This window comes from Theobroma cacao, chromosome 9 (genome assembly GCF_000208745.1).
Source record: "Theobroma cacao cultivar B97-61/B2 chromosome 9, Criollo_cocoa_genome_V2, whole genome shotgun sequence".
In the NCBI taxonomy this organism is placed as follows: domain Eukaryota; kingdom Viridiplantae; phylum Streptophyta; class Magnoliopsida; order Malvales; family Malvaceae; genus Theobroma; species Theobroma cacao.
In genome coordinates, this window is record NC_030858.1 from 29,567,265 (window position 1) to 29,583,925 (window position 16,661).

Consider the following 16,661-nt stretch of genomic DNA (forward strand, 5'->3'; position numbering starts at 1 on the left):
AAGATAAAAGTGACCCATGAACTCTTCCACTTATTCCGAGTTGCTTTCATTGTCATTCCTGTGAAGTGGTCATTCTGTGTGAAATAGTTGTTCGACTTGTATTAGTTGTTCTGTATGAAGTAGTGCTTCACTTGTTCTAGTTGTTCCACATGAATTAGTGCTTCACTTATTCTAATTGTTCTCATTATTCTATGCATAGCACTACGTTGTAAAACAACTCTTAAAGAGAATAAGTAGTAACCAAAATCAACTATCTACATTTTACCCTTGCATAAGAATTCGTATTTAAGAGGTTCTTATGCATTGTTTACCAGAGAAGTTGTGTTTTGAATTTTGCATTGTAACGTATTGTGCTGTAGCACTTCGTGTAGTAACACCTTATACTATGAAACTTTGTGTTGTAACACTTTGGGCTATCATGCCTTAGGTTGTAATGCCTTAAACAGTAAACTTATATTTTTCTTACTTTTAAAAAAAATTTGTATTTCTCTTACTTGTTGCCCGCTGCATGAATTTTATTTTAAAACAAAATTGAAATGTGAAACAAGAAATTTTTCATGCATGAGATGAAATTTTTTTATTGAAATATATATATATATATATATTCAAGCAGACAAACAAACTGTTTGGTTTCGAAGAAGAACACATCAAAATAAAAAATTAAAAAGAGAACAAAGCAAAGAGTATTTATCTTTTAAAAGAAAGTTATTTTGATAAGCAATAAAAGAAGAATTATTCTTGGAACAGTAATTATATTCCTTTAAAAGAAAGCTATATTTTGGAACAGTAACTATATTCTTCTCGGAACAAGAATTTTATCTAACTTGCTTTTACAAGAAAGCTTTTGGAACTTGAGGTTTTGTCTTGCTTTTAGAAAAAGAACTTTACAAGAAAGCTCCTTTCATTTGAAACTCAAGGCTTGTTGAATGGAAGTTCGCAGCAACTATTTTGAGTGAAGCTCGCAGCACATAATTGCACGTTTTATTTTTATTTGTAATTTTTTTAATTTTTTATGTTACTTTTTTAATAAATAAATAATAACACAAAAATATTAAAAATGGTGATAAAAAATGATAATAAAGTTTGATGTTTCTTTAGATAACATATTTCTTTATGTAATAAAATCTCAAAAAATGCAACTATTTAATCTTTTAATAACATTTTCATAGCAATATAAAAATGTACTCTTTGTTATTGTATGCATTTTTTGTAATGTTAATGCACAAAAATGCTATAAAAAAGTGACTAATAATTTTTTGGCACATTTTAAAAATATGTAATTCTATGTCAAATTTGTAATAATATGCATAAAGAAATAAAGATAATAACATTACATATGAGGACTTATCTTGTTTTTTGCATGATATTTACAAAATTGGTGAAGTTCCTCATATTTTATTTAGAGTAATGCATCAATTTGAGTGTGATAACTGAACGAGCCTTTTGCTCGTGATTACTTTTCCTCTTGTGTTTCATTATTTCTTTTAGAGAGGCTCTATGTACTCTTGGCTAAACTTAAGAGTTGTACTTATATGACTTTTCATATTCAGACCTCTGTTTGCTAGTAATGCTTCTAGCTCTTGTGTAACACATATATAATAGAACAATTCAAAGGCTGACTTGTGATTGGTAATATTCCATGAGCAAATACTTCCCTGAAAATGGGAACTGATGTTACAATTCATACATGATGCTAGCAAAGCTAAGATTGAAGTTAAGAGGGATTGCAACAAAGATTGTTCTATTGAAGAACTAGAGTTGCAAAGATGATTAGATATTTCCTCCAACAGCTGTTCTTCTCAAGAATAATTAAATACGTTGAGAGAGATTGTTGCAAAGATTGTTTTATTGAAGAATTTTGAAGAAGAATTGCGAAGATAATTAGATGCTTTCTCAGATAGCAGCTATTCTCAAGAATAATTAAATCAAAATAACGACTTTTCTTTACATAACTCTATAATTGATTACTCCTTTATTAGCTTTGTAGACTCATCAAAGTAATGTCATTCATATAAATGTTACATGCTCACAATTCATATTACTATATATGGCCAAAAAAGAATCTCAACTTTACATCAATGAGGTTAACTTTTAACCTGATGCGAAGGAGATTAGTTCAACACTTTAAATAAGTAAGTGTCAAAGTTGCGGCCAATTGGTAAGTACTAAGCTAGGGCCAAGAAATGAGTGATAAAGTTTGCAACCAATAGCATAACATCATTATAGCCAAATCATGAAAGATAAAGCTAATGGTTGAAATATGAATGATGACTTATGGTTAAAGAATGAGCGATAAAGCTTGTGACCAATAGCATAATGTCATTGTAGTCAAAGTATGAGCGATAAAGCTTACAGTTGAAATAAAAGTGATGAACTATGGCTAAAGAATAAGCGATAAAGTTTGCAACCAATAGTATAATATAATTACAGCCAAAGTATAAGTGATAAAGCTAACGGTTGAATATGAATTTCTTTTCTTTCTAATTGTCAAATTTCAATATATAAAGTAATGAAGAGTAGAAGTCATAGAAGTATCATACATGAGGAGGAAGTGGGTTGTTTTGGACCTTATTGTTCCCAATTAATAACTTTCTTGCTTGCATTTTATTTTAGAATATTCTACGCAAGTCTTTACGTTCAAGAAGTGAATGACCAATTGTTCGGTGAAAGTCACAATATCTTGGGTTGGAATTCTCTTTCGTTGTTGACAGTCGTGTAATATAAGGCAAGTTCACCTGTCCATCCGTAATCTATTCATGAAGAAGTGCTTTCACTCTATCCAGCGAAACTGAAAACGGTGAAAAAAAATTGTCTTCATCATATGGCCTTCTCCTTAAATTATCCTTGCTAGGACATAAATTTGATTGTAAATAACCTCTTCGTTCTCTACCTTTTCCTTGAAAGCATTCATTGTTAAGGTATTCCTTCTATCAAAGCGAGTATCTCTCATTTGTCTAAAAACGGTATTATTGGTTCTTTATGCAGCTTCCACCAAGGTAGCAAAGGTTGGATGAGATAAGTTCTTCAAGTGGAAGCTATTCTCATCGAACATCCTTTGAATGCAAACCTTTGCCAATTCTTTCCCATTATGAGACTCTTGTATGTCTAACACCCTTTCTTTAAAGCGTTAGATGTACTCCATGAGGTTTTCTCTAAACTTTTGATATTCTTTTCTCAAATCAATAAGAGTAATCTTCTCTTTAGTGGAGAAGAACTTCTTCCCAAACATCCTACACATTTGATTCCAAGATTCAACAGAACTAAAGGTAAGATTAACATACCATATTTAAGCTTTTTCAGTGAAAGATTTGGAAAACTCCTTCAACTTCAAGTTATCATCCAATCTCGCTACTTCGAATGTTTCCACAAACTTTATAACATGCTATCGTGCATCACCAGCCTTACGATTGAATTGCTTGAAATTAAGACTAGTGTAATCCTTTAGATATGGCTTAACGGCTACACTTGTTAGATATGGAAACTTAAGATTAAATTCAAAAAAGTTGAAGCTCTTATTCTTTTGATCTAGTAACTTTTGGAGCTTTTTCATTGTCACAAAGCCTTGAGTAGGAACAAGTGGCATTAGTGCAGTAAAAATAATTGTTAGTGTAACTACAGTAGTGGAGTTGATTGGATTAGTGTTTCTAATACTTACAACATTAGCTATATTTTCTCCATTTCCTCAATTCCCATTTGTGTTTACCACTAAGGAAGTGGATCCATCAAGTGCGTTCTCAACACCATTAAGGTGTACGAGTTGAGCTTGAGAAGTGGTGGCAGAAGAAGATGCAAGTTGAGATATGGTCTTCAACATTTGTTTATTGATGTTTTCTAATGTCTGCATCATTTCTTAAGAAGCTTGGATCATTTTCATCAACTTTTGAATGTAGGTGGGAACAAACTCATCTTGGTTGCCAGTGGAACTCTCCATCTCTTCTAGTAATGCAAAGTTGTGGTAGTAAGAGTTTTACTTAATGCAATCACTCCTCCTCAGTGAAGTCACCAAAATGTAAAAGGGATTCTTGTGATAGAAAGAAGATGTGTTACAAACAAGTAAAAGGATGCGTCGAAGGCGACAAAGAGGAAGATCGGAGTAGTTCTTGAAGTATTAAGTGTCATGGCAAATGGAAGAAAATAAGAAGAGAATTAAGAAGTAGAAGAGAATTTAAAAGAGAAGCTCTAGAGAAAAATGTGTTAATTTTGGAAGGAAGAGAAATTCTCGAATGAATTGTGAAGGCTTTGTATATAGTGCCAAAAGTGATGGTTATAAAAAAAGCTTTAATACACATAATAAATGACATTATTAAGAAGAGCTTTAATGATGGGTAACTTCTACTAAGAGTTAATGTCGAGTAACAATTAGAAACCCATTATGTGATCGTTGAAGTAATTAGATATAATAAAACTTGTTCTCGAATAGAAGGTAATAAAGAAGAGGTATACGTGAAAAGGCACAAAAGAAGAAGTTGTATATGAATAGGTACAAGAGAAGAAGCTGTGCATGTATAAGTATAAGAGAAGAAGGTGTATGTGATAGGTATATGAGAACAAAGTAAGAAAGGGAAAAACTTATACTTCAAGAAAAGGTTAAAAGGAAGACTTTTTAACTGCCTCTACCTCTGAGCCACCAAGCCAAACTTTTTGGAACATCTTAAGATGAAAGTAACCCATGAACCTTACCACTTTTTTCGAGTTTCTTTCACTGTCATCTGTGTAAAGTGATTATTCTAAACGAAGTACTTGTTTTACTTATATTAGTTATTCTGCGTGAAGTAGTGATTCACTTGTTCTAGTTGTTCTCATTATTCTATGTATAGCTACGTTGTGAAATAACTCTTAAAGAGAATTAGTAGTAACCAAAATCAATTATCTACAATTTCTTAAAAGAACACTAAATTCGACTTGGCTTTGGCAATCAAGTTTCTGATCATTCTTTTTTCTTCCCTTTTGTTGAGACTTTTAACATTCAATGTAAGTAAAATCATGTAAATAACACAAACTTACCCTTAAATTAATGAAGCTAACTTTGAGACTTAGCTTGGCCTCGCCTTTTGCCTCTTCCCCTTTTGCATTACAAATTCTTTTAACAAGAAGTTTTTACATCCTTGACAGAAGTATTCGAGCTTTGCTAGCACGTCCCAAGTGTCCACAGCCTCTTTCAAGATTAAAGTAGTACAATGTATTATGTCTTCACCAACTATTGAAGTATTCGGTAGATAGTTAAAAGTTAAGGTATACTTAGATAATTATACAAAAAAAAAAAGTATTTAGAAACAATGACATTAAAAAAGATCAAAATTATTTTGAAATAAACTTGTCTATGGATCAGGCAGCTTGATAGGTCATGTGCCTGGCTCGACTCGAGCCAAGACTTATCAAAATTTTTAAGGTTTGACTCGACTTGAGATATTATTACATTAATATAAAATTTTTGTTTTATTTAATTCTAAAATATATTTAAAATATTAAATATTAGTAGAAAATTGTTAATATTATTAAAGGAATTTAATTGAGTGGATTAGTTCAAGTTTTTGACAAAATTTTAAAAGCGTCAATTGAGTTTAACCCGATTAATGAACACTTATACTTTGTTTAATAATTTTTAAGCTCTTTTTAATAATTTATTTGTTTTACAGGAATGATCATTTCTTGAAATGACCATTCTTGCAAAAACCTAAATAGTCATTACTAAGAAGACCTTAATAATAGTTATTCCAAAGGTGGGGGAATAAGTTAAAAATTTTATTAGACACAATTGCCCTTAAATAAATTTAAAAATTACCATAATATATAACAGATTTTTTTTTTCATTTTCCACAGTTTCTATCTCTCTTTACCCATCTTCTACCTTTCTCATTCTCTCTTTAAAGTCCCTCAACAGAAGGCGGCAAAGGGTGACGATGTTCGGCAACAGTGAGATCGATGCCGACTATGGGAAGCGTTGATTGGTATTCCCTACCATATCCGATCACAAAGAGTGCCAGATCGAAGCTCCATTATGTCGACCACATTTCTAGTGGCTAACCAGTGAGAAGAAAGAAAAGATAAAAAAAAAATGAAAATACTAGAATGNATTTTACTAAAATTAAATTAAAATTTTAATTATAAATTATAAAAAATTCATATTTAAAATTTTAATTATAAATTTTTAATATTTTAATATTTTAAAAATAAAAATTAAAATAAAAAATAAAATAATCATATATTATAATAAAGAGTATTTTTATTATTTATTATTTATTCTATCTATAGTTATTCCAAAAACTATTCTTGTTAGTCAAATATTAAAATAAGTCATAATAGCAATTTTTGATTTATTCCATTCTCATAAACCAAACTATATAATAACTATTCCTCATTTATTTTATTCCTGCGAAATAGTTAAGTATTCCATTCTTATGAAGTAAATTATATAATAATTATTCTGTTTTTATTCTATTATATTCCACCATTTTTAATCCCATATCATGTAATAGTATTTGGGAATTATTAATCTCAACATGGTGAAAGTGGTGGCGGACTTACAAGTAACATATGTTTTTCAAAAAAGAAAAAAGAAAAAGAAAAATGTGAGGAGACATTAAATTGGAAATGAGTTAGATTTGAGTCATTTGATCCTGCAAACTTTTAAACTAATCAAAACATTACATTTTGAATTGGTCAAACCACTCTTTTTATATCTTTTATTTCGAATACAACTGAACAACTTGATTCGGAAGAATAATTCGAGAATGGAGAAAAGACAATAGCTTCGACTCCTGCGATAAACGACAAGTTTGTCCTTTACTTCTAAACCATATTGTATAGTTATTATTATTTAATAAACATTCACTTGGAGTCTTTGTTTATTGTTTTCCCTTTTTATGTGATTATTTTTTTCTAAGAAATAAGACTTTCCATGTTCGATTTTAATGCAAAAAAAATATTTTAAAAAAAGGAAAAATAATTAAGAAATAAAGAAAAAGGAAAGAAGATATAGGTTGGGGATGTTCTAAAATGAAGAATTCACGTAAAAACTATGCTTTACATTATATTATACTAATTTATATTTAATTATAAATTTTCTCAAAGGTATTAAGTTCCCTTTGAAATTGTACATGGTAAGAAAACATTGTGGTTTATTAAAATAAGGTTTGGAATATAGGAAATGCGGCTTGCGTGCCCCCAGGTAAAAATTTGCTTGGAGGGCATTGTGGGGCCCACAACGGTAAAATGGTGAGATTGTGAGACCGGCCGCATCCTTAAGATGCGTGGCAACGTGGATGGAGTTCGTAATTTGGGAAAATGCCCTTCATAATTCATTTATAATTATTTACAGAAGTGACCTACTTCGATCGTCTTATTGTAAGTGACTTTGCAGTTATTAACAAGATTATTCTTTAATTGTCACTTACAACTTGGAGTGTAACATTTAAAGAGTTGTACATTCAAGTGTACAACTCCTAAATGTTAAGATTAATTAATGATTTTTAAGAGAAAGAAATTTGAATTTTATTTTTTAAGTAAAGAGATCATGCACTAACTAACAAGTCAAATATTCGAGTATACTAATTAATAATTTTTGCTATATCTTCAACACTTAAGACTCATTAAAGAAAGGTTTTCAATAACAATCTCAATTAGATGATATTTCAATTAAAAAAAATTTTAAGTACTTGTTGTTTAAAAGCTACATTTAAACATTTTACGAAACATGAGAAGATTGTACTCAAACTTTTTTATTTAAAATTTTTTTGTTATAAACAAATGAGTGAACTAAAAATGAGTAATAGAATAAAATGATTCACTATATTTGTAACTATGAAGATTCTGTTTAAAGGATTCTGTTCAATGTTCGTTATTTTTTTAAAAAGATAAGATTTAAAGTTGGAATCTCATTATTCTTAAATATTCATATTTTATATATTATATTATATATCCTGGGTTGATTTCTTGTTGCTTTATTTTATGAGGCTCTTGTTGGTCTGTATAGTTTCTGTTTTTTCATTTTTTTTTGTCATGGCTGATTTTTTGGTTCAGGAGCTTAGCAATTTTTGGGGTCAGTTTGCTTTGATTTTAGATTTGGAATGGTATTGTTTTTTGTATAGGCCGATGTAAGGTTTGGGTCTTTGTTTTTTGCTTCACTAATGTTTTCTGATTATTGTTAGCCTGAGAGTTATGTCTTGCTGTAATTTGTCCTTGCACTAGGATAAGACTTGTCGCAGCATCCTTTGTAATTGGATTAATGAAATTTATTTATGCCTTTCAATCTATATATATATTGAAATTGTCTCTAAATAAGGTATGATGATGACACCTGTTCTGGAATATAAATCATTATCTCTATTTTTGCTTAGTTTAGTGGGTCCTTAAAAATTTTCGCTTATGATTTTTATTTTCTCAACTTGGATCTTTTTCTTTTTCATTTTCCTAGTTTTCGTTCTTCAATTTTTTCTGTCTTTTGTTTCTTGTACATACATACACACATCTATATATATATGTTGAAACAGAATCTTATGTAATTATGAGGGACTGTGACCTTTTAAAAATTTTAAAATCTCGTATGTATTATATATATATATTTTTTTCTTAATGATCTTTTCAAAAATTTTAACCTTTAGCTTTTTTAATTCTTAACTTCTCAATAAAAGTGGTTGGCTCTGTCCTTGTGTACATGTATGTGCCAAAACTGAAAAGAGATCAAATTTTGTAAATTTCATTTGAAAATATAAAGATTTTAATATGAAATATTACACTTTTTTCATCAGTGAAAGAATGAGAAAAAGAAAGTGTTGGTGGGAGAACTCAAATTTTTAGCAGGAGGGGGGTATGGAATACATTTGTTTACTTTCACAATTACAAGATTAAAGTAAAAGATGGAGTAAGTTAAAGTTATGAAACAGCCGATTAAGCAGTTCCAAATGAAGTAAGTAAGTGGTCCCTTTGTTGCTGGTGTTTTTGATTCAAACATGGTGCATGCCTTACTCTGTCTCTCTCGTGTAGCAAATTAAGGCACAATTAACATATTTCCAACAAAGCTTCTTTGTGTTCTGTTTCCGCTCACCTTTAAATGTTGATGAAAATTAACTCACACAAAAAGCCAACGTGAAGGTCGAGAGAGAATCACCAGGCAAAGGCAAGAGAAGAAACGGTTCAGTGTTGGCCAAAATTTAAAAATGATTTTAATGTATATTATTTGAGTAAAATCAATTAAACTATGTATAATTTCAAAGTAATTATAATCAAAATAACTTTAACGGCACGGACCTTTCTTTATTTGTTAATCATGCTGAGGAGTGGGGACTGTGTCCAAGTGAAAAATAGACAGTGAGTCAGTCACAGAAAATCACTCCCTGCCTTGTTATGTGTGACCTGGCCCCCTTTTCACATTATTGTACATTTGTACCAAGTACAATTTCTCTAATAATTTATATATACTGATCATGTTCATTTTCCAATTACATTTCTGCTCTCAATATCAGCACTTTACCCTAACCATATATATATATATATATATATATATATATATATAACAGATGAAACATTGTCAAATCTTTTTTATAAGATTATATTAACGAATAAAAATTATAATCACAATCACATGAAATAGAATAAATCAAATAAATAAACTAATAAATTAACGTAAAGTTAAATTCGTATTATTAAAACGATATAATTTATATGTTATTATTATAAGTAGTAAAAATGGACAGTTTAAACTAAGTTTGATGCATTATGAATTCATGATGGTCCTATTTGCTTATGGCTATAAAGCAGTTCGACTTGGCCTATAAACATGGGACCAAAATAATTATACTAGTGGGTTGCTACTTAATTAATTAATCAAGATTTGAACATCAAATTCAAATCAAGAAAGATTTGAGAATTTTCAAACAAGTTGAACCTAAATCCTAACAAGCAACCATATTAATATAATTTAAAGAAAAGAAAGAGACGGATTAAGTAGTATGGATACATAGTTTCGGCAATAATAATAATAATAATAATCTTGAATTGATTTTAACCCAAAAATAAAAATAAAAATAGTACAAGTAGTGTAGTGAGCATCATTAATAAATAGCCATTTAAGTGTATTATGTATTTCCCCACAAAGAGGTTTGCTTAGTTGTAGTATATAAAAATACAAAAGAGTAGGGCAGAATAGTGAATTCACGACAGGGAACATACAATAACTGCACATCCTTCTCAGATTTTCATAAAAAAAAGAAGAAAAGAACAAGGTCCAAGGAAAATAAATTACCCAGACGAAGAAGAAGAAGAGGAAAGAAACGCACACAGCACAGCTTTCATTTGAAAAATCCCTGTTCCTTCCTCCTAACGAGGTTGCACGCCTGCCTTGCCTGCTCTCTCTCTCTCTCTCTCCTTTATCGCTTTTTTTGTTTTGGAATGGTATGGGTTTTGTTTGTCCCAGGTCTTCCTCATCATTATTAACTTAACCTAATCAAAACCCAAAAAAATCTACTCAATTAAAAACCATCCTATTAAAAACATATGACAGTTTTGGTAGCTCTCCCATCAACTTACCGTTGCAATTTCAAAAGGCAAAAACCTTTGGTTGGTTTTGCTAAATCTACTGCATTCTTTGCTATATCACTAACCCCACCTACACCAATCCATTTCTTTCAAAGACCCCAACAATATTTTCCTGCAAACTTTTATTTCTCCGAACAAAACTTCCCCATGAACCCTTCCTTGTCCTTTGTTTAAATTTAAAAAATCATTAAAAAATCGTCCAAAAAATATATATATAAGGTACAAGTTTTCTGTTTAAAAAGACCAAAATTTTTCCCAGTTGCGCTTCCAAGTCGACACTGTCATTTTCTCTATGTAAAACCAAATCCCCCCATAGGCCAAAACCCTCCATAAAAGGACAAAGAACCTCTGGATTTTTTTCAGACAAAAAACAAAGTTGGTACAGCTTGTGTTCAAAAACATTAACAGAACTCTCACTGTCTCTAACTAAAACCGAATACCCAATTGTACAACAGCTCTTAAATTTTCAAAATCACCCCACATACCAAAAAAAAGAAGAAGTAAGCTGTTATATCAGTATTCAGTAATGCAGTGAAGGCACCACTTATAGTAAACAAAGGGCTCAGCTTTTTCAAAACCAAAGAAAACCAAGCTAGAAAGCAGTAAGTGAGAGAGAGTTTGGTGCTTGCATGGAGAGAATATCAATGGGAACAACTATAACAAGAAGGGCAAAATGGCAATACCCTCCAGCACAACCGACGCCAAGAATCCTTCATTTGCCACGCAGGCCTAGAAGGAAAGCTCCAAAGCCAAGTCCTTCTAAACTGCCCAGTGCGCAAAAGGAGAGAAAAGGGAAGCTGGAGAGCTTGTTTGATCAAGAAAGGTCTTTTACAAGAGGGGTTGTTCCAGTGGTGCTGGTGAGTCCAAGAGAGAGTGATGCAGAGAGGAGGAGAGAGAGAGTGGAGGAGGAGAAGAGAGAAAATAGTGCTGTAGTTTTGGTTGAAGAAGAGAAGTGGAGGTTCCAAGCTGAGATGTTGAGAGCAGAATGTAATTTGTTGAGGATGGAAAGAGAGATTGCTGTTAAGAAGATGGAGAGAAGAAGGGTGCAGATGGAGAGGACCTTGAAATCTGCTGTCCAGACTTTGCTTTCTGTTAGTTTATTTTCACTCTCTCTCTTGTGTGTTTGCTTCTTGAGATTAATGTAGGAGAAGAAAGGGAAGTGAGGTCTTCAAATTTCTTATTATGTAAAACTAGTGAAAGTTGACTATATTTATTTTCAAAAGACAAAAACTTGTTTAGTACTATTTCTGATTTCAGGGTTTTGTTTGGTTGTTGTTGATAGAATGTGGAATAAGAAAAATGTCAATTGAAATACAGTTATTGTGTTTAAATAAGCTGAGCATGTTAGATATAGGCATATAGCAGGCCAGGATCATCAAAAGGTTTCAAATATTCAACTTCTATTTATTTATTTTTTTAATATTTTCCCACTTTAAATCTCTATTTGTTTCATAAGCTGTTGAAAAGAATGTATCTGTTGATTTCTTTTCAGATGACATATTTATTTATTTTTGTTTGATACTGTGTGTTTCTGGTTTTCAGCCTCTTTCAAATTACTTTGTTAAACAGTTGATGCTTGTCTTCATTTGCTTAATGGCTAAATGCACAGAAAGAGCAGGCGTGTCAATTCTCAGTCTTTTGCTAGTTACCTTGCTTTAACTTTTTGTGTTTCAAACGGCAGACAAAAATGCACATGAGACATTGATTAATGTTCTTCCTTTGTTTTGTTCTTTTTCATTATTTGAGCAACTGTTTAGCTTTTCTTCATCGCCATTAACTTCTTGTATTCCTGCTTTTATTTCTTGATTTGGCAATTGGTTCACAGGGAAGAAAGAGTATTTATGAAGGAAAAAATGTGAGCTTGGTATTGGAGGAGCAGATCAATGATTTGGTGGAGAAATTAGAAAAGATGCAAAAGAGATCAGGAATAAAAGACTTGGACGTTAAAAAATGTAGTAATTTTGATAAGCAAGCATCTTTTCTCCAAAGGAGGCTAGAGAAGTTTGGAGGAATCTCTGATGAAGAAATATGTGTGAAGGAGATTCGAGAGATGGCAGAAGCAAGCTTGTCAGTCAAAGTCAGTAGCGAAGCAGATGAGAACTTTGTTTCAAATCGCAGCAGCAATGTAAGAATATGACACTTCTCTTTTCCTGTTATAGTTTTGGATATCATACTACTGTTTGCTGCTTAGCGATTCAAGAAGAGAAAAGAAATCAAGGGGGATGGGGCTACTAAGTAGTTTATGTTAATTAACAACAATTCTTTTCTTTCGACACATTTTCTGGGTTGTATTAGGAGCCTTAGGCGAGGGATTTTAATTTGAAGCAAATTGGCAGGTGGAAATTTTGAGAAGAAGGATGGAGGGATTGTCAAAGGGGATTCTGTTGGAGAGAATGAAGGAGGAATATGGTTCAATGCTCTCCACAGCTAACAGTTCTGCTACCAGTTCTGCCTCCAGTTCAAAGAGGATCGATTTTTCTGATTTATCCTTGTCACCAATACAGCAATCATACAAGGTAAATTTGTTATATCATAAGTGTCTAGCCTTCAGTTCTATGAATACTTCAAAAACTGTTTACCAAAAAATGTGGTAGTAAAAGATTATTCCCAATGGGTATAGACTTCTAAATTTATCTGGCAGACACATTCGACTTTCATACAAATGGCACTCTATGAGCACAATGGTTTATAAGGTGAATTTGGGTGACCCAGTGTCATCTCAGATAAACATAAGCAGAATCAACCTGCAGGGTGTGCTTTGATCCTAGCTCATTTTTACTAGAATGTGGAGGGTGGCTGAGGCATTGCCTCAATGCTTACCTTTCTTCAAAAATGATCAAATCATTCTATTCATGGCAATGCTCCTTGTTTTAGACTGTTGATTATTTGGTTTGCTGACATGCAGATATCAAGAAGTACATACATTTGTCATTATTGAGCTCTTGAAAAATGTTAGCGAATGATGCTTAGACTGTTTCTGCTTTTCATTGTCAGATCATTTTTGCTGTTCAAACAATTGTGGGGTCTATGAATGTCAGATCATGTTAGTTTTGTCTTATCTTACACAGAGAACACTCTTGTCTTGGTTGTGTTGCATATATATTTTTTTACCAGTAATCCCAAACTAGATAAAAAAGTAGTGTTTGTTAAATATTTATATCAGTTGTGAACTCAACTTGACCGTGCAATGTTGAAAGCTACTAGATGACCTGTGGAAAAGAGGAAGGCTTATTTTCTTCTGAAGTTTCAACAGTAGGTTGAATAATTAGAATGTTAAAGCAAAGAAAACAACACTTTTAAAATATAATAATATGATGCAGTTAAGCCTTAAAAATGAAGGACAAAACTTGTACAGTTCATGTGGATTTGGATTTCATGTACATTTCTACATTAATTTATTTCACAGCAGATGAAAGTCTGGATTCCCAATTGAATATTGCCAGACGCTTTTTATCTGTAGGAGTCAATGCCCCATGAGGCAAGAGTGTGTTCAGGACATTGCAAGGCCATAGTGCAGGGGATTGTAGAGGAAGTTCGTGCTGAGACTGAACAATGGTCCCAGATGCAGGAAATGCTGGGGCAGGTAAGGGATGAGATGGAAGAATTGCAGGCATCTCGAGATTTTTGGGAAGATCGAGCACTTGATTCAGACTATCAGATTCAATCCCTGCAATCTGCTGTAAGATTTTCCTAAGCTACTAAATGTCTGGTTATTCTATGTTGTCCCTCATTGTTTATATATGGCTGCTTGGATGGATCATGGTATGCCAACCATTTCTGGTTGCTTCTTTTGCCATTTAATTGGGGCAAATTACAAAAACAGCCACATCCCATTGATAGGTGTTCTAAAGTATTCTGGTTTTTAAGCTGCAAAATTCCAACCACTGTGCTGGGAACTATTGTACCCCCTTCCATGTCTCAAAAGTTTCAACCTCAGGATTTCAGTATAGAATGTTATGTTAATTTCATTTTTACAGGTCTTTTTAACGCTAGATGCAACTTTTTTGCTTTATGAGGAAATAATAGAATTAGATTAGCCAAGTATGTCAACAAGCCCTTGTCCCTTGCTTCAACTTATCATATAGTATAGCAACCAGTTGAACTTTTAGTTGTATACAGCTTATTAGGGAAGAAAATTGCAAGTGGCAGGGGTTGTGGGTGGGGGTGGAGAGGGCTGGTTTGTGGAATATGGTTATTTGTAACTTCGAAGTTTATGATGGGCAGAAGAAAAAGAAAATCTTTCTTTCGTAGTACACAAAAGTAAATTGATTGAAGATCCTAAACTTCATGTTTGTTGCTTTGATTAGGTGAAAGAATGGAGACAGAAAGCTCTCTCATCTGAAGCAAAGGCTAATGAGCTACAAGAACAAATATCTGTGCTTAATGAAGAGATTGAGAGATTGCGGAAGGAAAGAGAGAGAAAAATAGTGAGGGCCAGAAATAGGTCACCAATTAACCAAGAAGCACAAAATGAAACAGAGAAGCGGATACTTGTGTGTCACTTGAAGGAAAACCGTTGTGCGAATGATGATGGTTGCAATCAGAAGGAGCTCGTAAGAGATGGAAGAAGAAAGACGCAGACATGCACTGCTGGACTTCTCCCCAGACGCTCACCCCTCAGAGAAATTGGCAATATCTCAGCACTGATGAAGCAGCATGGTGAAGGAATCTTGCCATTGTTTTGCCTTCATAAAGAGGAAATGAAACGTTCATTTTAGATGACCTGAAACCTGATCAACAAGGCTTATCAAATTGTTGGTTCGCAGTTTCACCAGTACATTACCTTATGAGCCACACAATTCATGAGCAGTAACATCACCAGAGTAGTTTTGAACCTTTTGATTATTTTACTGCTTCTAACTTGCCTTCAGGTGGAATCTATAGGAGGGGAAGTGCTTGTACACAAACCTGTAAATCTAGTCTAACAAACATATTCTGATGCCTACCAACAATTTTGAAAAGCTGCATCACTGTTACAGCTATCGGACACTAGATAAATTAAGATAGCAAGAACACAATATTGAGCAGGCTAGTGATGTATCCAGATGGTAAAGCTATTCTGAAAAGTAATCCATCTGATCAATCTTGTTAATTTTGCACCAGTTAAATTTGCTGCACTGTGTTGAGCTCAAAATATGGTCAAATAAAATAATAGCTAATGCTACAAGGAGGTTTGGCAAGTTCTCTTCAGTTTACCTCTAGTCCTTTTCCTTGGGTCATTATGCTCATACAGTCTTAAAAGATGTAAATGGTAAGAGTAATGCTATATATATATAAACCAACACTTTTAAGTTAAAAAATGCTGTACAACTCCATCGGTATTATAAGACTTACATGTCACCACACCACCTAGCACATTACTTACTACTTTTTATTACTTTTACGTGCTGCTCTTGTTTTCTTTTTAGAAAGATGTCCGTAGCAGCCTTCTTTACTTTTTTAAGCATTGCGAGTGGCTTTGGATTTCTTTCAAATAGTCACTCACACCCTTGAACTTGATGCTCTCTCCAAATCGTTGGAAGATCTACTCGCTTGCAAATATCATGGTGCACATGCCAATGCTGAAATCCAAAACCTCAACATGCTAATGATGACTGGATGACTTCAACTTTGCTCCAGAGCCAGATGGTAGCAGTTTCCTCTCCGCCTCAGCTCATAAGTCAAAAGATTTTTAGCAGAGAGGCTACACGGAGACACCTGAAATATGCTTCAGGAAATCAGTGATACAATACAAGTGCAAAAAAAAAAAAAAAAAACAATTATTCAATTTAATGTATTTGATGTTTATAAGGTTTTGACTTTCTTGTAATATATGGTTTGGGTGGTGTAGTTGGTTATCACGTTAGTCTCACACACTAGAGATCTCCGGTTCAAACCTGGGTTTAAACATATTTTATATTATTTTATACTTTTGCTTAGCATAATATTTTATATTTTTTCTTTATTTATTAGTATCAATGTTATACTCTCGCTTAGCATATTTTATAAGTCATATTTTTGCTTAGCGTATTTTATAAGTCTTGCTTTATTTATTGCCATAGAAACTTCATTATGTAATAAGTCTCTGACATATTTTATATATATATATATATATATTTATTTTTTACCCTCAAACATTTCCTTTTGCT

General features: G+C 32.4%; 1 protein-coding gene and 1 non-coding gene across 2 annotated transcripts; both read left to right on the forward strand.

Moving 5' to 3' along the window:
• Positions 10,897-15,535, forward strand: LOC18589862. Its single transcript, XM_018126709.1, has 5 exons — positions 10,897-11,624; positions 12,359-12,658; positions 12,870-13,049; positions 13,994-14,212; positions 14,841-15,535. The coding sequence occupies exons 1-5, from the start codon at positions 11,163-11,165 to the stop codon at positions 15,249-15,251; spliced, it is 1,572 nt and encodes a 523-aa protein (XP_017982198.1). The 5' UTR covers positions 10,897-11,162; the 3' UTR covers positions 15,252-15,535.
• Positions 16,349-16,422, forward strand: TRNAV-CAC. The gene has a single exon. It is a non-coding gene; the product is annotated as a tRNA-Val (tRNA).